At 54.7% G+C, this 20,375-nt stretch overlaps 1 protein-coding gene across 1 annotated transcript in view; it reads right to left on the bottom strand.

Annotated features, from left to right (window-relative positions):
* Nucleotides 1–3,594: 3,594 nt before the first annotated feature.
* Nucleotides 3,595–20,375, bottom strand: part of CHD5 (chromodomain helicase DNA binding protein 5) — a 51,477-nt gene continuing 34,696 nt past the window's right edge. The window contains exons 22-41 of the mRNA XM_087820796.1: nucleotides 19,669–19,793; nucleotides 18,331–18,562; nucleotides 18,038–18,148; nucleotides 17,556–17,728; nucleotides 16,802–16,976; nucleotides 16,580–16,672; nucleotides 16,282–16,370; nucleotides 15,856–15,989; nucleotides 15,263–15,407; nucleotides 14,699–14,858; nucleotides 12,758–12,837; nucleotides 12,413–12,545; nucleotides 8,163–8,252; nucleotides 7,400–7,537; nucleotides 7,030–7,138; nucleotides 6,303–6,435; nucleotides 5,727–5,922; nucleotides 4,799–4,980; nucleotides 4,445–4,479; nucleotides 3,595–3,694 (exon numbers count right to left, since the gene is read on the bottom strand). Coding sequence (XP_087676922.1) covers nucleotides 3,595–3,694; nucleotides 4,445–4,479; nucleotides 4,799–4,980; nucleotides 5,727–5,922; nucleotides 6,303–6,435; nucleotides 7,030–7,138; nucleotides 7,400–7,537; nucleotides 8,163–8,252; nucleotides 12,413–12,545; nucleotides 12,758–12,837; nucleotides 14,699–14,858; nucleotides 15,263–15,407; nucleotides 15,856–15,989; nucleotides 16,282–16,370; nucleotides 16,580–16,672; nucleotides 16,802–16,976; nucleotides 17,556–17,728; nucleotides 18,038–18,148; nucleotides 18,331–18,562; nucleotides 19,669–19,793 — 2,633 coding nt within the window. The remainder of the gene's footprint in view (nucleotides 3,695–4,444; nucleotides 4,480–4,798; nucleotides 4,981–5,726; nucleotides 5,923–6,302; nucleotides 6,436–7,029; nucleotides 7,139–7,399; nucleotides 7,538–8,162; nucleotides 8,253–12,412; nucleotides 12,546–12,757; nucleotides 12,838–14,698; nucleotides 14,859–15,262; nucleotides 15,408–15,855; nucleotides 15,990–16,281; nucleotides 16,371–16,579; nucleotides 16,673–16,801; nucleotides 16,977–17,555; nucleotides 17,729–18,037; nucleotides 18,149–18,330; nucleotides 18,563–19,668; nucleotides 19,794–20,375) is intronic.

Raw genomic sequence — 20,375 nt, 5'->3', positions numbered from 1 at the left:
CTCCTTCCCAGCAAGCCCCTCAGCCCTGTCAGGTTGGATCTTCTCAGGTGGGATGTGGCTTCAGGCAGTATCCCCTTTCCCTACCTCTCTCCCCCGCCCCAGCCCTCACCCCCTTCTTAGATCAGTGAGATTCCTGGGAAAATACTTTGATTCAGTCCTTTCCCAAAGGATTTATTAAAACACAGAAAATGGAGACATACACACAGAGTACAAAGTGAAGGGGATCATGTCGGTGACAGTCTTAAGTATCCCACATGTCCTCCCAAGGGTGGGGCAGGTCACCATTACAGGGGCTCAGCTTCCAAAGCTCCAGCCCCCACCCCCAGCTGGGACCCTCCCTGCTGGGACCCTCCAACTCATCCAAAGTGTCCCCAGCCCCTTGGCTGGCCTGGGGCTGTCTCGGGGCAAGGGACCTGGCCCCTCAGCTGGGCTAGATACCGCCTGGGTGGGAGTCCCTTCCCTCATCTCCAGGCTTGGGGGCTCAGGCTCCCACCTCCATGTCAGGGGTTCAGGACACACACACACACACACCTGACGGGCCTTTTCTGGGTTATCGCACCTAAAAAAATACTTTGTTTAAAAAAAAATCTGAAAACTAAGAAAAAAATCCAAAACAGAACACCAATGACTTTGGGCTGATATACCACAACCTGTAAACTTCCAGAATATAAAATGGGGCTGGAGTCAACTCCCTCAATGGAGACAGTGGTGGGCACGGGACAGCCACAGGTACATGGGGAGACCCTAGGCCATGGCCAAGCCAAAACCTCAGCCCTTGCATCCTGCCCAAGTCCCTTCCCCTGCCACTTAGCTCCATGGGCTGCCTGCTCCCAGGTCCCCAAACCCACCCTCTACATGAGCCCCACCAGGCCTACAAGAGCCCTGGTACCTGAAAATCTGGGAACAAGGGCACCAGATGTCACCAGGGCAAGATTTAGCCAGCCTTCACCCTGGGCAGGGGAGCCCCCAGAGGACTCTGAAAAGGGATCCCTGGTGACAGTGGCACCTGTACCAGCTGTGGGTATCAGCAGGACCTTGGTCCCAATTTGCAGAAAACAAAGGAGCTTCTGAAGGTGGCTGGCAGGGCGGGTCTCCTGACACAGAGTCTCGGGATGTGCTTCCGTGGCAGGCATGTGCTAGTGGGGGGCCCTCTAGACACGGTCAGCCCAACCCAAACTCCACTCGTCACCTGGGAGCCCAGCAGGTGATGCTTTTGGAGACTGTGGCCCAAAGGTGGTTCAAGAGAAAGCCTACTCGGCACTGGCTTAAATAATAAGGTGGCTGGAAACAAAACCGCAGGCTGGCACTTTGGGGTTCTGCTTGTCCACAACGACCCTCATTCTGCCAGAAGCAAAAACCAAACCCAGCCTGAAGATGCCAACGACATTGGACACCCCCCCGCCCCCCCACCCCACTGCTTCGGGCAGGAGATAACTGATAAACCAAGAAGAAAACATCCTTAAGATCCTTTTTCTCTCCCAAAGCAGTTAACAGAAACTCACTCCCACTGTCCACAGCCCCCTCCTGGGCCTCCGGGGTGCCAGTCATGGAGAGCAGCGCCTCTCCTGGGACTAGCAGTGCCAGGGGCCATGCCATCTATGGGTGCCTGGCTCTGGCCTGGTGAGAAGGGCCCAGGGGACACTGGCAAGGCCTAGGAAGGGCATGAAGACAGAGGGGACAGAGGGAGGTTCCCTGGGGAGGAAGGGCTGGAAGGGAGGGACCATGGGGCCTTGGGCTGGAGTGATGGATGCAGACCCCTCTCCCGCCGCCATGTGCCTTCCAGCCTGACACTCGGGACTGTCCACGTGGCCAGGGAAGGTTGGCACTGTTCCTAACTAGGCCGACCACAGGAAGGGGAACATCTCAGGGCCCTGGGTGGAGGGGGAGTCATGGCAGTCACCTCGTATGTGGCCCGAGCCAGGAGCCTTTGCAGGGAGGCACTGACGGGGGGACACACATGCAGGTGAACCACAGTAAACGGGAATGACCTCACCATTCCCGGGAGGCGGGTCAGCCGCTGCTGCATGTGTGTCCTGGAAACCTGCAGGCCACTTCCAGGACCCTCCCCACTCTGCCCACCTGTGATGCCAGGGCTGGGTCTGCCTTGGAGGTTTGATTAGGATGAAGTATGGGGCTGCCAAGATGGAAGGAGCCTTGGGGGTCCAGCCCTCCAGGGTTCAGAGAGAGCCATTTATAGATAAGGAGTCTGGGGCTCTGTGTGGGCCAGCTAATCACCCAATTGTCCCCAAGGTAAGCCACCAAATCCTGGCCCCAGACCTGGCCCAGGGAGCTAAACCCAAGCCCCTCAGGGCACCCCACCCCCAAGTGCAGACTGCCTGTCGCCCAAACAGGATTCTTACCCAGGGTATCGCCCCAGGAAATCCCTTCCAGGCTGAGCATCAGATATAGAGAGGCCTGGGCTTGGCCCACCCTCAGCTACTACCTGGGACCATTACAGGGTACCATCAGCCAGGTGGAGGAGGGCCAGGACTTGGGTTCCTGGCAGGACACAAGGCCAGAAGCCTGGGATGCTCTGGCAGGAGAGCTGGAGAGGCCATCAGGTCCAGTTCGCCTCCTGCAAGCTGAGCTCTCCCAGGCTGTCTGAGAACACGTCTAGGGCATCTAGGGTTCTGCCCTGGGTGACAAGTGCCTGGACCGAGGCCTCTCCATGGACAAAAACAGGGACAAGTCCATGCTCCGAGGGGTGGCCTGGTTTCTCCTTTTCTGCAGACCAGGAGACTGCACGGGGAGTGTGTACCTAGAGGTGGTGTGACGGCCTCCCAGGGCACAAGGCAGGGCCAAGGGCTCCTGGGCCACCTTCAGTGCTGCTGTGACCTCTGCTAAAATGCTAACAACCACCTACCCATAACCACACCTGGCAGATGGCAGAGATGAAGGCTCCACAGCTGCATAGACCTCCCCCCGCACCCAGTACCACACACTGGGCCTGCCCTGCGAGGTAGCGGCCAAGGCCCTCCACAGATGCTAACAGAGTCCAGGGACAAACACCTACTGACAGCCCCCTCCCCCAAGGACACCGCACATACCTGGTGGTCTCCAGCCCTGGCAGGAAGTGGGTAGAATAAAAGCCCTGTCCTAACCCGGGGCATCAGCCAGGTCTCTAGCATCAGGCCAGGCAGCTGCCCCCCAATCCTGACCCGCCTGGCACTGGGGAGCCCCACGTGGGCAGGGGGCAGAGCAGAGGGCATTCAGGCAGTGCAGACGTGACAGGTGGGTGGGGCACAATGAGAGCTCCGGGGCAGATGCTGCTGGGCCGCGTCCAGGGCAGTGGCAGGGCTTCCTGCAGCTTCCGTCCGGTCTGGAGCCCGTTGATAGACAAGAGACGTGTGCTGGTTAGACTCCTCCCTACGCCACTCAACTTTTATCAAGACAAACTTGTTCAAGTCTTCAATAGGAAAGTGCAAAAGATGTACAAATAAATGAAATCTCCTCTAAGAAGTCGTTCTGACAAAGGTGGCCCAGGGGCATATCCCGTGTGGTGTGGGTGTAACACTGGAACACTTGGGTTATGATGAGGTGGCACTTCTGGGCTCTGGCCCAGCTGGGCTGGGCCCTGTCCTCCACGTGATGGCATTACTCGCGTTCCCTTTCTGTCCCACGGTGGCAACGGCTCCTATAAAGGCAGTAGCTTTTCTCTCCTGTGGGGATCGGGCAGGTGGCCCAGCAGGCGTGGCTGCAAGAGGCAGATCTCGGGTCACACAGGTGGGTGGTCACGTCTCCACTGGGGGGACCACTCCACACCCTGTTGCCATCCCACCCATTGCCTGTCACGGGCAAGTGCAATCAGAGGGAGCTCCCTGGCCAAGGCCTCCCAGAGTGCCAGAGAGAGCCTTAGGAATCGCAGCCCACTGGGGCAGCCAGCCTGGAAACCCCCTCCCCCCTGTACCTCCACCTGGAAGCAAAGTTTTTACAGGACAGACAGGCCTTGGTGGGGGCCAAGGTGAACTGGAATAAGCTCCCCTCTCCTGGCCCCACCCCAACCCTGAGCCACCCTCCTAGTCCTGGGCAAGGAATGGGGGTGAGACAGGAAGTGATGGCCTGGGGTGCCCACTACTCAGCAGGGCAGTGGAGACAGGAGAGTGGAGGCAGGGTTCGGACTGGGGACGATGGTCCCTGATCACTGCCATGGACACACATGTACACACAGGAGCACGCCCCTTTGTGTCCTGCCTTCCCAGCCTCCCAGGGAAGTGTCTGGAAGCCTGTACAGACACACTGGCTGAGATGGTCCCCAGGACAGAAGGGGCTGGGGCAGGGGTCTCTAGGCACATGGGCAAGGCCCTTGGAGCCCCAGAAGGCAGTGAGGACCCTATGGCTCAGAGGCGTGAATCAAGCACATGGACCAGGGCTGATTCCGGCCAGGCCTGACCTGTGAGGCTGGGGAGGGGAGGGGGGACACTGGAGCATCCAGGAGTAGCCTTACCTCAGCTGGGAATGAGCATTGCAAGAGAGGGAAGTCTCGGGGACGGTTAGATATCTGTTAGAAAGAGAGAAAACCTCGGCTTGTCTGGGGCGGTGGTGGGCAGGTGGGGCCCCATGGGTGCCCCTGTGCATGCTGCCCGGAAGCAGACGGGCACCTACCGGTCACATAGGGCCCCAGGGGCATCTGGTTGTAGTTGACAATCCCTCCCGGTCCAGGGCCCCGAAAGTTGGGCCCAAAGTTGTTGTTGTACATCTGGGAGGAGCCGAAAGCGCCCTGGAGGCAAGGACTCAGGTTTAAAGATCATAGTCCATCACCACGAACCCAAGCCCCACGTGGGGCACTTAGGACATGCACTAGGCTCAGGGCACTGACCTGCTGAATGGTGGGGTCGCCTGCTCGGTTGGTCAGGCGACTCAGGATGCTGCGCTCTGACATCTGGAGGCGGGCGGCCACTGGGGGGATGCGAGACAGCATGGAGGGTAGGCGTGTCACATCTGCCTTCATGTCACTCAGCAGCTCCTCCAGCTGGTTCAAGACTGCAGGAGGGTGGAGAGAAGGAGCTAGATGCAGACACCCAGGCTGGTACTTATTTACAAGGGCATGTCACTGCACTCCAGGGGCTGTGGACACCAGGGGTGCTCCTTGCCCGGCCCTCCCAGGCCCGCAAAGCAGAGACATGTCACCAGGGAGAAAGGGGTTCCCCAAAAAGCATCTCCCAGAGGCCCTGGGGTTGTAGAGAGGAGGTCCAGAAACTCTGAGCCAACCAACACTGGGCTTCCCTCCCGGGCCTCAGCCAGCCTCCTGGCTCCCAGGAAGGCCTGCAGCCCCCACCCACGCTGGGGACAGGGCGGAGGCCCATAGGCAGAGCGGCCACAGGAAATATCTCCCTGACAGAGCAGGGGCCAGTGAGGCCAGGGAGTCCCTCCCACTGAGCAGCCTGGAGTTTCCTGAGAAGTTGGAAGACGACAGTCAAAGGTCCAAATCCAGGAACTCTTGGGCAATGACTTCACCTCCCTGAGTGTCAATGTCCCCATCTTTAAAATGGGGTAATAAACCTCACCACTTAAGGATATTACGAGGATTACAGAGATAATGTATTTAAAGTATATCATCAGGGCTTGAGGGACTAGACGATGGACTGTCCCATCCTGGCCAGGACGCTCCGCTCTCGGGGCTGACGTTCTGTCCCCAGCCCCAGGCCCCCATCAGCGCCCTCATCATGACCAACGATCCACTGGGCAGGAGGGGGGGGACACAGCCTTCAGGGAGCTGGCTCACTCACCCTTGTGCAGGACAGCATTGGCAGGCTTATTCCCGGCGAGGGACTCCTTGGACAGGTGCTGGTGGCTCTCAGCAAGGCACTCCACCTCGGCCAGGCGGGCGTTTAGGGCCATGGCTGGGTGGTTGGGGTCCTGGGTCATGTTGAGGTACGCGGCCCTCCGGAGCTGCTCCTCGATGACCAGTGCCTGCTCCAGCAGCTGGAGGGTGGGAAGTAGGGGGCGGGGGGCGCCTGAGCGTTGGCCTGGCCCCTTCTCCACCAGCGCCACCCCAGACCAAGGTTCTGGGCAGAAAGGAGGGACGAAGGACACACTGCCACCCAACAGGCCATCCTCATCTGATCCTCATCACCCCTTGGAGCCCTCACCAAGACGGGTTCTCTGCACCCATCACCCAGGTCAGGGACACTCACCCAAGGGGCCTGGCCCAAGGCAAGGACCCAGCACCCTCTTAGCTAACTGACTAAATGACTCCCTTCTGTGGACAGCCTGGTGCACACCCAGATATATGGGGAAGGGGTTGCCGCTCCCTAACTCCTTAACCTGCCCCTCCTGCAGCCCCCTCCCCCATAGCCTCTGACCTTGAACCTGCGGGCCAGGAACTTGTTCTTCATCTCCAGGTAGTTGCCCTTGTGGATCTCGGACTTGAAGGGTTCGTTGAGGATCATGTATCTCGGGTCATTCTGGATGTCCTGCCAGCGGGCGTAGCCGTGCCTGGGTGGGCACCGTTAAGGACAAGCCAAGCCACGGAGCGGGGGGGTGGGGGGGCGGCCAGCGCGGATTCAGAGTCCTGACTGTGTGGGCTCAGGCAAGTCGTTAATCTTGGCTGCAGGATGAGCATGTTGATGACGATGATGTGACAATCAGCAGACACTGACGGGTACCCGCGGGGGCACAGACACGGCACTGAGCTTTGCAGGGCTAACTCCTGCATCCCCGACAACCCGAGAAGGGGGAAGGGTGAGACGCGTTCAAGTTCTAACCTCAGTACCTGTGACTGGCCTCGCTTGGAAATAGGGTCTTTGCCGATGTACTCAAGTCAAGAAGGGGTGATACTGAGTTTCCTTCACGTTTCCTCCTCTGTATAGTGGGGGATCATGTAGCTCCCCCTTGAGGAAAGTTGCTCTGAGGGTAAAGGGAGGAGCTGTTGCTATGGTCACCATCATCATCATCATCACCAGGAAAGGGGCCTTGGACTTGGTCAGGAACACAGGCTCCTGGTTCCCCACCCCACATGCCTTGCGTCCCTCCCTGAGCTCCACAGAGGAACAGGCCAGAGTCGGGCCCAGCCCGGCTTGGAAAGGATACGTCACGATGCCTGCCAGCAGCCAGTAGTCGTGGCGCCGGTGCCAGATGTCGTAGATTTTCCCCGAGGACACGGCGGCTCGTTCTTCATTCTGCCACAGTGTGTGCAGCTCTAGGAAGCCAGTCAAGGGGAATAGCATGATGTTCCCTCTGTCCCTCACAGAGGTGGGCCTGGGAAAGCCTCTCCTCGCTCTACCATTTCCCACCCCTAGAGGCTCAGTGTTACTCGAAGATGTTATATACAATGGACTCTTGTCAACCACTCACACTTTAGTGTAAAATGGCCATCTTCCCAGGTTCCTGGGACCCACACAGCCAGGAAGGCCGTGTCACCAGCCACCCCAGCCCTCTGCCCACCGTCACACCCCAATACCTGTGAAACCGCCATCTGCAATGTTGAACATGAATCTGCACTTCCCGTTCCTGTCTTCCTTCCTCCCCACTTCATCTTCCTCTTTGTCACCATTTTGCTGTGTTTCAATGGGCTCCTTCTCATCAACTTTGGTGTCATCTACAGGAGGACAGACCCCCATTCATTCATCCACCCAAAAGGCACCACCCAAAGGCCTCTTTCCGCCAAGTGCTGGGGACCGAAGAGCAAGTGGGAAACATAGCTCATGTCCTCCAGGGGCTCACTGCAGAGGGATTTTAAACCACAAACCAGCAGCCCCATCGCTCTGTCTAAGCAGGCAGGGCTGGCTCCCGGCCCAGATGCCCCTTCCCCACCAAGTCAGGGCCGCCTAGGAACAGGGGGAGGGCACTGGGAGAAGTGCAGCTTATGTTCAAGAAGAGCAGCACCGACTTAGAGGTCTGATCAGAGGACAACTGTTCTAGAACATTCCAGTACCTAAAGGTACACAAGGCTTCCACTTGAGCCCCAAATGCTCCAGGCCAACCTCTATGGCCAGTGTTCCTTCCTCCTGGTGGTGGCTGGGGCCACAGGAGGGATCAGGAAAGAGCAGGGGGGATTCGTCCCCTGCAGAGCTGGTGAGTCCAGTTTCCCACCCACCAGCTCCAGTCAGGGCCTAAAACCCGGGGGGCAGTGCCCAGGAGACAGCAGAAGTCCCAATAGGGTCGAGACGGTGCCCTCAAAAAACCACGGGACACAGGACAGAGCACACACAAGAGCCCCAAACCTGGCCTGTAATCACTGTTATCCCCTCTGCTGTGAATCAAGCTTAGCTCCAGCTTGTCCAGAATTTTCTCCTTCTCAGGAAGCATTTCTTCTGCAAGACAAAGGGTGTTCATGGGGTGGGGAGGGATCCAGGAAGGGAAGAGGGGACTCTGGCTTGGTGGCTTTCCAACTCTGCTTTAGCCATGCACAGAACACTCTCCATCATTTTACTCAAGAGTCTACAGGTGCCATCAAGGAGAACTCCTCTAGGGAGGCAGAGCAGGGGGCACGCCCCCCCCCATCATCAGCAAACCTCTTCCCTCTCACCCCCATCCCAGCAGCACCCACCCCCTCCCTGAACTCCTCAAGACACAGTCTCAAAATCCTCCCTACTGCAACTATAACCACAGCACGCAAAGCTTTGACAACATGGCAGACCTTCAATAACACAAAACCCTTCTTACAAACACCTGGAAACGTCAGGCAAACTCTAACACGCTAAAGAAGCACACACGTCCACTCCAAAGAAGAAAATGAAACTATCAGGTATCATAAATGAAAGGAAACCACAAGCTAAGAAGCATAAGCTGGATACCAGGAGGAGGCCTGGAGACCTCAGGCTGTCTCACCACCCAGACAGAAGAACAAGGCCTCAGTCCTCCAACCTCGAGGAGCTGAAATCAGCCAACAACAAGAATGGGCTTGGAAGTGGCTTTTCCCTGAGCTTCCAGACGAGAACTTGATTTCAGTCTTGCAAGACACTTAGCAGAGAACCCAGCCACACCATGCCAGACTTCTGACCCACAAAACTATGAACTAATAAATGGGTGTTCTTTTACACCCCTAAATTTGTAATAATTTGTTTCACAGCATTGTGTTTAAAAAGTAGAAACTGAAGCTAGATTTCAGGATGACTCAAAAAGTCTTGCAGAGAGATAGGGAGAGATAGGAAACAAACAAAAAAGGAAAAGACACATAAGACACATCAGCCTGTCTTTTGCTAACTTTGTACCTGCTTTCCTTTCTTTATTGTATTTGGAGTCTGTTCTTAAAAAAAAGACATTTTCTGTATATTGCTGATTGCCTGTCCCTCCACTATAACACAAATTCCATGTGAAGGCTTTGCTCTTTTGGTTAATTTTGTGACCTCACTACCTAGGATAGCACCCAACACACAGCAAGCCTTCAATATACAGGGGTGGGCAAAAGTAGGTTTACAGTTGCTCGTATGAAAAAAAACACGCAGGTTATGCTTATTACAACAGCTTTATTAACTCTGTATTTCACATACTCACAACCTACTTTTGGCACCTCTGTACACTTGTTGAATGAGTGAATGAATCAATGAGCAATAGGAATGCCAGGAAAAAATAAACATAATGGGGACAAAGAGAGAATGACTGGAATTTACCTATAATCAATGAAAAATATAATATTCAGCTTTAAGAATCACAGTTATCGAAAGCAAGGTAAATAAAAATTTCATTGTAGTGAAAGTGCACATCACCAAAGACAAACAATATCTTAAAAGTGGTCTTTTGACGTTAGAAAAGATACAAAAGGCAGATTTCCTATGAAAGCAACAATTACCCTAAGAACAGTCTTTCTCAGATGCACAATGGAAGCCAGAATACAAAAGGAATAATATTTTCAAAGTGGTGAGAGAAAACCCCTATCCCACCTTCAATTTTGCTATTATTCAAGAGTAAAGGAGAAAAAAACACAGAATAACAAAATCTGCCATTCACAGAAACTTGCAGAAAGCACCATTAAAGTGTATACTTTAGGAGGAAGGACATCGAATGAAGCGACAGTGAACAAATAAGCAAACACAAAACTGCTAAGAATGTGGGAAGACCTAAGCAAGGATTAAAGATTTAGAAATAAGCATAATAACAAATTTTGGGAATTAAAACAAGTTGAAATTAAAACACTTGGCAATAGTACATGGAAGATAGAAAGAGAGTGGGTTAGAGCTAAAGCTATCTACAGTCCTCATAGTATTCAGGAGGGGTACATATAAAAAATTTAGAAGTACAAAACAGAATTGCCTATAGGCTTTCCAAAGGAATTGAGGGGCAGGGAGGTAAATAAAAAAGAAAAACTGATCAATCAAAGAGATGTCAGAGGAGGAAAAAGAAGAAAATGCAATGGTAATATAAAACACAAAATAACAGTAGAAATCCAAATATCTAGCTATTACAATAAATGTAAATAAATTAAACTTGCCAGCTAAAAGGTAGAGATTCTATTATTAGATTTAAAATAACAAATCCTGCTATATACTGTTTATAAGAGATATACCTAAAACATTATTACATAGATAGGTTAAAAGTACAGGAATGGAAGAAAATACTTGTAAATTATATCTCTGATAAGGTACATGTATCTATAAAGAACTCTTACAACTCAATAATAAAAAGACAGATAGTCCAACTTTAAAATGGGCAAAGGATCTGAAAATACATTTTTCCAACAAAGATATACAAAGGCCAATAAGCATATGAAAAGATACTCAACATCTTCATGCATACAGGAAGTACAAATCAAAACCACTTGAGATACCACTTCTCACCCACTAGGATGGCTATAATCAAAAGGGCAGATAATAACAAATATTGGCAAGGATGTGAAGGTTGCACCCTCACACATTGTTGGTGGGAACGTAAAACAGTACAGCTGCTATCAAAAACAATCTGACAGTTCTTCAAAACGTTAAACAGAATTGCCACACACTCCAACAATTCCACTCCTAGGTATATATCCACAAGAACTGAAACCTATGTCCACACAAAGATATATATGCAAATGTTCACAGTAGTATTATTCACAAAAGCTAAAAATTAGAAACAACCCAAATGTCCATCAACTGACGAATGGATAAACAAAATGTGGTATATCCACGTAACAGAATGTGATTCTGCCATAAAAAGAAATGAAGTACTGATACATGCTACAACATGGATGAACCCTGATAACATTATGCTAAGTGAAAGGAGCCAGATACAAAAGGGCATATATTTTATGATTCCATTTACATGAAATGTCCAGAATAGGCAAATCCATAGAGACAGAAACTAGATTAGTGGTTGCCAGAGGCTGGGGGAGGAAGAAATGGAGAGTAACAGCTAATAAGTGTGAGGTTTCTTTTTGGAGTGATGAAAATGTTCTAAAATTGATTGTGCTGCCCAGCCAGGCATGGCTCAGCAGTTGAGCATCGACCTAGGATCCAGGAGATCACAGTTTGGTTCCCGGTCAGGGCACATGCCCGGGTTGTGAGCACGATCCCCAGTCCAAGACATGCAGGAGGCAGCTGATCATGACTCTCTCATCATTGATGTTTCAATCTCTCTCTCTCCCTCTCCCTTCCTCTTGCTGAAATCAATAAAGATACTTTTTTAAAAAAAAATTTTGATTGTGCTGATGGCTGCAAAACTCTGTGAATATACTAAAAAGAATGGTATATTTTAAATGGGTGAACTGTATGGTATGTGAATTATATCACAGTAAAGCTGTTATTTACATATTTTTTAACTAAAGGGGTAGAAACCTGTACACTGATTATATACCAAACAAAAGATTAATCTAAATCAGTCTAAATAAACCTTAAAGCAAAAAGTATCAGGAGGGATAAGAAGGTCATTACATAAGAATTAGAGGCACAGTTCATCAGAAAAATATAAAAAACTAGAACCAATGTGCACCTAACCACCTAATCTCAAACAATATGAAGCCAAGTCTGGCCTTGCAAGGAGAAGGACTAACCTACAGTCATAGAGATTTTAACACAAGTCTCTCAGACTTGACTGATCAAAGCAAACCAAAAATGAGTAAAGATATAGAAAATTCAAACAGCATAACAAGCATTGTTGAACTAGAACCTCACACCCACTAATTGTAGAAGAGATGATTTTTCAAGCACATGCGAACATTTACAAAATCTGACCATATTAAGCCAGAAAGCAGGTTTCAACAATATCATACAGAAACAATAAAACAGAGACTCATGTTTTTAGACCACAATGCAAACTGAGTTAGAAATCACTAATGAAAAGAAAACCCGTGAACCCCCAAACTCTGAAAAGTGAAACCCTGAGGAGAGACCCGAGTCCTGCCTCTCCCCTGGGGTCTAATGCACTAGGATGGAGCAAGCACAGTCCCCCTCATGGCCAGGGACAGATGGAATGAAGCACAGCACAGCCGCCCTTCTCTAACCTGGAGCTGATGAGGCCAGAGACTGCGCTGGGGTGGGTGACTGAGGGAGGCCCGCACCTTTCGGCAGCTGCTCCGGGGAGGCCTGGGCCTTCTCCACCTCCTCCAGTCGTTCCTCTCGGGCCCTCTCCTTGCCATCTGAGTTCTCATGCTTGTCCTCACCCTCCACTCTGTCCAGGGTAGTTGGCAGGGCCTAGGGAGGACAGGCTAGGGCCTCAACAGCAGTAGAGGGCAAGGAACAGGTACTGGGCTTGGAACGCACTGTCCTGGCTCCCAACCTGCTCCTCCAAACCCAGAGGCCCAAACTTGGAGCCAGGAGAAGTTCTGGGCAAGGCCTGAGAAGGCCCTCAGACCCAACACCCACCTCACATCTACCAGGGGCCCAGACACCAACATCGTCCATACCTGGATTTCTGGAGGCTTCTTTGGCTTCTGCACCACCAGCTCCTTCTCATCCATGTAGCCCAGAGGGGCTTCCATTTTGTCTGAAAGATCAAGGGAAAGAGGTGAGACAGGTGGGTTTGGGCAGGGAGCAGGGATGCCAGAGAAAAGAGGCAGGATCTGGCTGTTAGGAGGCTCCGCCTGGACCAGGTACCTCCAGGAGGACAGGACACCCAGGTGACCCAGAGGGCCCAAGCCATGCCTGTGATGCAGGGATCCTTAGAGGACCTTGGGCCCAGTAAGGCCAAAGCCAGGGGCTGACAGGCAGGGCTGCACTCCAAGGGGGCCTCTCACTTGGAAGCAGGGGAGTAAAGTGGGTGGAGGCCTGGCCTGAGAACCAGCATCTGAGGTGGGTCCGACTTTCTAGCTGGCCCACTGGCGATGTGCCTCCTCCATGCCAAGTCAGTTCCCAAGACACTGTTGAGTGACAGTGACTCATACGCTCTAAGTAGACCTGGGAAGTGGGTACTGTCCCATCCCATATCGTAGATGAGAAAATGGGCTCACAGGGTAAGTGATTTGCCTAAGGTCACACAGGGTCGGGAAGCAAACCCAGGAGTGTCCACCTCCAAGGGGCACACTGTGCCCTGAAGCAGGATGTCCTCAGAGGTGCCAAACTTCTTAAGGCCTCACCTGTCACCTGGGGAGATACCTGAGGTCTGCCCCAGGCCTGAGAGGTCCAAGGGAGAGAAGATGTTTTGCCCAAATAAATACACAGATCACCAAAAAAACACTTGGAAAGAAATGACCCATTTAAAGGTGGGCAAAGGATCTGAGAAGATCTTTCTCCAAAGAAGCTGCACAAATGGCCCATAAGCACATAAGATGCTGTTTTCTCCTTCAGGGAAATGCAAATCCAAACTACAGTGAGAACCACTCCCACCCACTAGGATGGCCTTAAGCAAAACATCAGATAACAAATTCTGGCATGGATGTGGAGAAACTGGAGCCCTCAAACACTGCTGGCAAGACAGCAGAATGGTGGGGTCGCTGGAAACAGCGTGGCAGTTCCTCAAAGCGTTATGCCCTAGGACCCAGAGATTCCAGTCTTAGCTATGCACTCAAGAGAAATGGAGACAAACATCCACATACAATCTGGAACACAAACGTTCACAGATGAATGAATAAACAGAATGTGGTCTAGCCACACAATGGGACGTTATTCAGCCATAAAAAGGAATTCAGTCCTGCTCGGCTGGTGTGGCTCAGTGGTTGAGCATTAACCTAGGATCCAGGAGATGGTGGTTCGATTCCTGGTCAGGGCACATGCCCGGGTTGCCGGCTCGATGCCCAGCAGGGGGTGAGCAGGAGGCAGCTGATCAATGACTCATCATTGGTGTTCCTATCTCTCTCTCTCCCTCTCCCCTCCTCTCTCTGAAATCAATAAAAATTTTTTTTTTTAAAAAGGAATTCAGTACGACACATGCCACAAGAAGGATGGACCTTGAAAACATTATGCTGAGTAAAGAAAGTGAAGCATAAAGGCCACATACTGTATGATTTCATTTACAAGAAATGTCTAGAACAGCCAAATCCACAGGCACAGAAAGTAAATTAGTGGTTGCCAGGCGCTGTGGATATTGGGGAGAAATGCTAATGGATATGTTTGTTTTGAGGGTGATAAAACGTTCTGGAATTAGATAGAGGTGATGGCGCACATCCTTGAGAATATACTAGAAATTACCAAATAGTACACTTTTAAAGAATGAATGTTGTGATATGTGAATTACACCTCAAAGCTGTCATTAAAAAGAGAAACCCTCAGGAGACCAACAATTCTACAGGCAGAAGCTTTGGAGGGAAAGGAGGCCATTCTTTTGTGGGGTGTGCAGAAGACTCCGGGTCTCCTGGGGCCTTGCCACCTCCCATGACCCAGAGGCCTCCCCCGCTTGTCCAAGCTCAAACCTGGCAGGCCCAGAGGGGTGGGCAGGAGGTGAGCAGGGCTGGCGGGCACTGGCGTGTTGGGATCTGAGGAGATGACCTCGCCTGGCTTCTTGCCCTCGGACCCCTCAGGGATCAAGTCCGGGGTGCTGTACTTCCCATTGACGTGCTCAAACTCCTGAACCTGGGGCCGGTGGGAGGGTAGGAGGAAGGAAGTTGGTCACAGTTTAGATGTAAGGGCCTCGGAGCTGCCAGTGAGACTGGGGTGTGTCCCAGGCTTAGAGTAGATGCCACCTCTGCCTAAGGTTGGCCAAGCAAGATGCACTCCTGACTGCAAACTCCCATGCCAAGCCCCACCCCAACCCGACTCCCTGTGTCCTCTGCCCTGTGACCTGTCATCCTGGCTTCCAGCACCCCCAAACCACCTCCCAGAGAGGCATTCTGGGCCAGTCCCTCTGGCCTGGCTCAGACCCTGGGCAGGTGCGTGACCCTGAGCCAGGCATATGCTTTCTGTCCACTGTCCCCCCAGAAGCATGCCAGGGCCATGGGCAGCCACCAGGAACGGCCACTAAAGGCCAACTCACCCACCTTCTTCCTAACTAGCGACATGACGCCGATGCGCGTGAGCACGTGCTGCCTCGAGAGGCCCTCCCGGGGCACGCCGTCCGCGAAGGTCTCCGCGCCGTCAGCCCCCGGCTCACACAGGTGCCGCATGAAGAGGGACACATAGGCTCTGGGGTGGGGGGGACTGGGGCTCAGGGAGTGGGGGGCCGGCAAGGACCCTCTGCGAAGGCTGGCAGGACCCCGGGGAGACCTGCTGGCTGGAATCATCCATCACCTGCCTCCCATCCAGGCCTCCTGGCTCCGGCCCCCAGGGGAAGGGCAGAGGGGCCTCCCCTGGCAGGGGAACCTCTTAGGACAGCCCTCACCCTGGATAACCCAGATCCTTCTCGCTGCTGTTAACACAGCTGCTCTGGAGAGGTGGCTGGTCAGCATTTTCTGCAAATCAGCCCTGCCCAGGCCTGGACCCCAGCCATCCAAAGACCAGATGGCAGTGAATTCTCCAGGCGCCCTGAGCCTGGTGGGAGCAGAAACGCTGCCCGATGTGCTGGCTTGCCCAGCTGGAGCATGACCACTGCGGGGTGGACAGCTACAGCCTGGGCCCCCCTCAGCCCCTTTACCTAAACTCCTTCTCGCTTTTTCCTCGAAGGTCCCGCACGAGCCAGTGGGAGTTGAAGGCATCCTGGGGGGGCATGCCCCAGCGCATAATGGCGTTCAGAAAGGCCTTCCTCTGTCGGGCATTGAAGCCCAGCACCTGGGAGGGGACACGAGGGCGTGGGGAGCAGAGAACTCAGGGGTAGGGAGGAAAGGCAAGGGGGGGAGGCCGGGAGAGGTCAGAGAGAGGCAGGAGCCTCCAGCTAGGGCAGGACACAGAGGGTGGAACCCAGACCCAGGGTCTGTCCCCGCCCACCTCTCCTTGCGGTAGCCCTGAGCAGACCCCCAGCCCTCCCACCTCCCACTTGCCCTCCATACCCGATGTTCTGAGAGGGGGTAAGAAAAATCCGGGGAAGGGGAGCTGGGAATGTGGAGGTGCAGTCGGGCCCCACCTCAATGTTGCCTCCAACACGGGCGAGAAGAGGTGGCAGGGGCTTGTCCCTGTCACTCTTCAGCTGCCTCCTGGATTGTCGCCGACCACCTGGGGAGCAGTCCCACCACAACCTTGCAACAGGGCCCAGAGCATCCTGACTCCATTCTATCCGCCAGCTCGCCCAGGACTGGGGCCCTTCAGGACGACCTCCAAAGCTGCCCTCGAGCTTGTCCTGATGTCCCCAGAGTAGCCCAGGCTGCCCATCAGCTCCCGACACGCAGCCTCGGCCCCAGCCCGGGTCACCAGCACTGACTCACTCTGCCCTTCCGGCCTTTCCTCAAAGTCTTCATCTTCATCCTCGGAGCCGATGGAATACTCAGACTGGTTGTCTGAGAGCTCGTCCTGCCACTCTGGGGGGCCCAGCAGAGGGGCACAGCGTGAGCCGGGGGAGCAGCAGCCCGCAGAGGCCCTCAGCCCCTGGGGCACACAGCGTGCTCCCGAGCCCAAGCCTGAGCCCAAGCCCGAGCCCGGACACGCACCCTGGTCCTCCTGGGATGTGTCATTGTAGTTGACCTGCTTGCGGATGCGCTTGCCCTTGCCCAGGTTGCGGGCCAGGTCCTCCTGCTGCTGCTCATAGTGGTGCCGGAGCAGCTTCTCCCAGTAGTCAGGGTCCACGTTCTCCTCTTGCTTGATGATCTCCCGCTCCACCTCCTCCTGCAGGACAGGCGGGGAGCCAGCTGGTGGCCCCTCTGCCCCAGGGGGCCTCACGTGCCTCTGCCACATCTCACGCTTAGGGGCTCAAGGAGGAATTAAAAAGCCCGCCTACTCCAGGAAGCCTTCCCTGATCCATCCAGCTCCCTGGCCCCATCACAGTCACCATCATTCATTCATTCATTCATTCATTCATTCATTCATTCATTCCCTCCCCAAGCATTTCCTGGCTTTGTGCAGAGTGGAACAAGCCCCAACCCTGTCCTCAGGGGGCTCTCGGTGTCAAAAGGAAAACTGGCATGTGGAAGGGCAATCAGTATCCACAGTCTGTGTGGGGGGTGCTGGGAACTGAGGAGGAAGGGCCCAGGAGTTGGCCTTTGGGGATAACAGGGGTTTGCTGGGTGGGTAGGTGTGTGGGTGCGTCCTGGGAGAGGGAGCGGTCCATGGAGGCCTGATACTGGCCCTGAGGCACAGAATGGGAGAGGCACGGGGCAGGGCCCCAACTCCCCCCCCAGGACTGTATGATGTGGGAGGATTGCAGGCCGCAGCTGGGGCGGGGCTGCGGAGGGGTCTCAGACTTACCACGCCGTCCTCCTCGCGCACCACGTACTGCGCCACCTTGAAGGAGCTCAGGTACTCGTTCATGTTCTGCAGCTCCGTGTCGTCCGTGGCATCCTGGTTGCGGTCCAGCAGCTTGGAGATGGCCGCGTCGTCATAGTGGATCACACTGCTGTCCTCCACATCCTTGTTGTCACCTGGGGGCAGACAGGGGGCAGAGTCAGAGTACAGATGGGGGTGCCGAGGTCCAGCTGCAGGTCTCCCTGAGTCCTGACCGTGGTTCTTCGCAGTCCCCACAGAGGCTGCAGCAGGGAAGCAGGGGAACCAGGGAGCAAGCCCACACTGCAACAGCCCCACTGCCGCCCCTGGCAGCCCGAGGGCGTGTATGGGGGGCAGGGAAACACGGCAAAATGCCAAAGAGGTGAAGCATGGTTGGGGAGCCCCTTCTCCTCCAGGAGCAGCCACCCACGGCACAGGAGTTGGGGGCTGGGTGGGCTGGCCCCTACCTGGTGGAGTGCTGCCATGCTTTTTCTTGGCGCTGGCAGCCAGGGCACCCCCTCTGGAGGACTGGACATCAGGTATGGGAGTGATGGGCCTCTGGCCCTGGGACATCATGCCTGCAGGGCAGAAGCAGAGGGGCTGCAGGCCTGGGGGATGATACCCAGGGATACTGCCCTGGCCCCGCCCACCCTGGTCAGGAGACAGGGACTGGGGGAGCTGAGGAGAGAGAGGCGGGGGCGGGGAGGCCCATGGGGGGGGATCCCCAAGCGGCCCCACCCCCATCGCCCGGGACCCCCACCTTCCACGTCGTCCTTGAAGAGCTCCTCTGTGCCGAACTTGAGGATGTCATCCAGCTCCTGCTTGGTCATGGAGCCCGACTTGGATCCCAGGCCGGGCCGCACCACCAGGTGCGTGAGCATCATCTTGCGCTTGGCCACCTGCGTGATGCGCTCCTCCACCGAGGCCCGCGTCACGAAGCGGTAGATCATCACTTTCTTATTCTGCCCAATGCGGTGGGCGCGGCTGAAGGCCTGGGGGCGACCTGAAGCTCAACACCCGGGGCTCAACCGAGGGCTGGGGGCACGTGGGCACCACGTGGGGCGGGGGCGCCTGCAAGGGTGCTCATGAGCATGTTCTGCGTGGGAAGGGATGGGGGAATTTGCGTGGAGACGCACGTGCACTAGGGTTGCCAGCCTTACTTCCTGTGTGTAGTAGCCTCATGTGGGCCCGGGGCCTGTGCAGGTGGAACCAAGCGTGACTGCAGGTGTGCAGAGGTGTGTGTGAGGGGCAGTGTGGCCAGTATACTGGACGTAAAGAAGCCACATGGGGCTCTGATGGCAGTCACCGGGAGATGGGGGCTGCACCTCCCTGGGAGTGAGCCAATAACGGGACTGCTGGAGACCCATGACCACCCTGTGAGGGCAGCAAGGCCTGGAAGCTGCCCAGTGTGATATGAGCTGAGGCTCTGCATCGGGTCCCTGCATGATGTGACCTAGTGTAATTACATCTTTGTGGGTGACGGTGCACAGGTGCACACACCTGTGCATGAGATACAAGTTTGTGTGTGTGTGCCTCTAAGAGCATAGTGTTCAGTGAGTGTGTGTGTGTGTCCCCAAGTGGGGTAGTCAGGGGACATTAGGGTGTGTCTCTGCTCCCACAGCCCCTAACCTCTCAACCTTCCCATCCTTCCTCACAAGTTTCATTTCCCCTCCTCCAGCTCTTCCTCCCCCAGCCTCCAGCAGGCCTTGTCCCTCCACTCTGTTCCCCTGTCCCATCCCAAACTGGCCCCCTTTGGGTCCCAGGACTGACTCCCTCATCCTGCCTCCTCTATGGCCTTGGCCCTGAGGGTGTTGGGACAGATCAGGGGTAGCAGCCATACGGATTGCTGTGTGTCCTTGGACACATCCCCTGCCATCTCTGGGCCTGTTTCTTCCTTTGCACAATGAGGAGCTGGAGGGGTGGGCAAAGCCTCCACTCACCTCCCAAGGCCCCTTTTGGGGCTGAGATAGCACAAGGCTTGCCCAGCAGGAAGTGACGCCCTGAGACATTGAGGTGGGGGGAGAGGAAGGAAGGCTCACAAAACTACAGCAGTGAGGGGCCCAGAAGGGTTCAGCAGTTCAGCGTCAGGGGCACAGACCTGGATGTCATTGTGCGGATTCCAGTCCGAGTCGTAGATGATGACTGTGTCTGCTGTGGCCAGGTTGATGCCCAGGCCGCCTGCCCGGGTGGAGAGGAGAAAGCAGAACTGCTGGGCCCCAGGGGCTAAAGAAGAGAGGTGGGTGTCAGACAGGTGAGTGAGGGGGTGGGGACAGGTAGAGGACAGACAGGAGGGAGACAGAGGGAAACGGGTGGGAACTGTGACTCCATCACAGACAATAAGAACCTCACTCAGTGAAGGCAGAGGAGGCCTGGGCGCAGGGTGGGGACAGAGCAGCCCACCTGAGCCCCACTGAGCCCCAGCTGCGCTCTGAGCCCCGACCCAACAGGAGGAGCCAGAATGAGGAGGAAGTCGGTTTTCTAAGCCCAGATGAGCAAAGACCAAACTGTAAACAGCCAGCAAATACAGGCAGAGCCCCTGACCAGGCCCTGTAGAGCTCAGTCCTTCATGTCCTCCTGGCTCCCCCCACCCATGATGCCATGAGGGCACCAGAACCACTCAAGGTCGCAGCTCCAGGGTCCAGGCTATCCTAGCAGGTTCTCAGGCCTATTGGGGCCCTTTGTTAAGTGACCTGGGACTGACCACAGCACCCACAAGAGCTGCAAACAGGTCCCTGATCTGCCCAATGCCTCAGCCACCCTCACTTCCAGATGTGGCTGGGGCTGCGTCTAGATTTTCTGTGTTCG

The sequence above is a fragment of the Miniopterus natalensis genome, chromosome 9, assembly GCF_054644295.1.
Source record: "Miniopterus natalensis isolate mMinNat1 chromosome 9, mMinNat1.hap1, whole genome shotgun sequence".
Classification (NCBI taxonomy): Eukaryota; Metazoa; Chordata; class Mammalia; order Chiroptera; family Miniopteridae; genus Miniopterus; species Miniopterus natalensis.
Note: the sequence above shows the minus strand (reverse complement) of the source record. Positions and strands in the feature narration are given on the sequence as shown.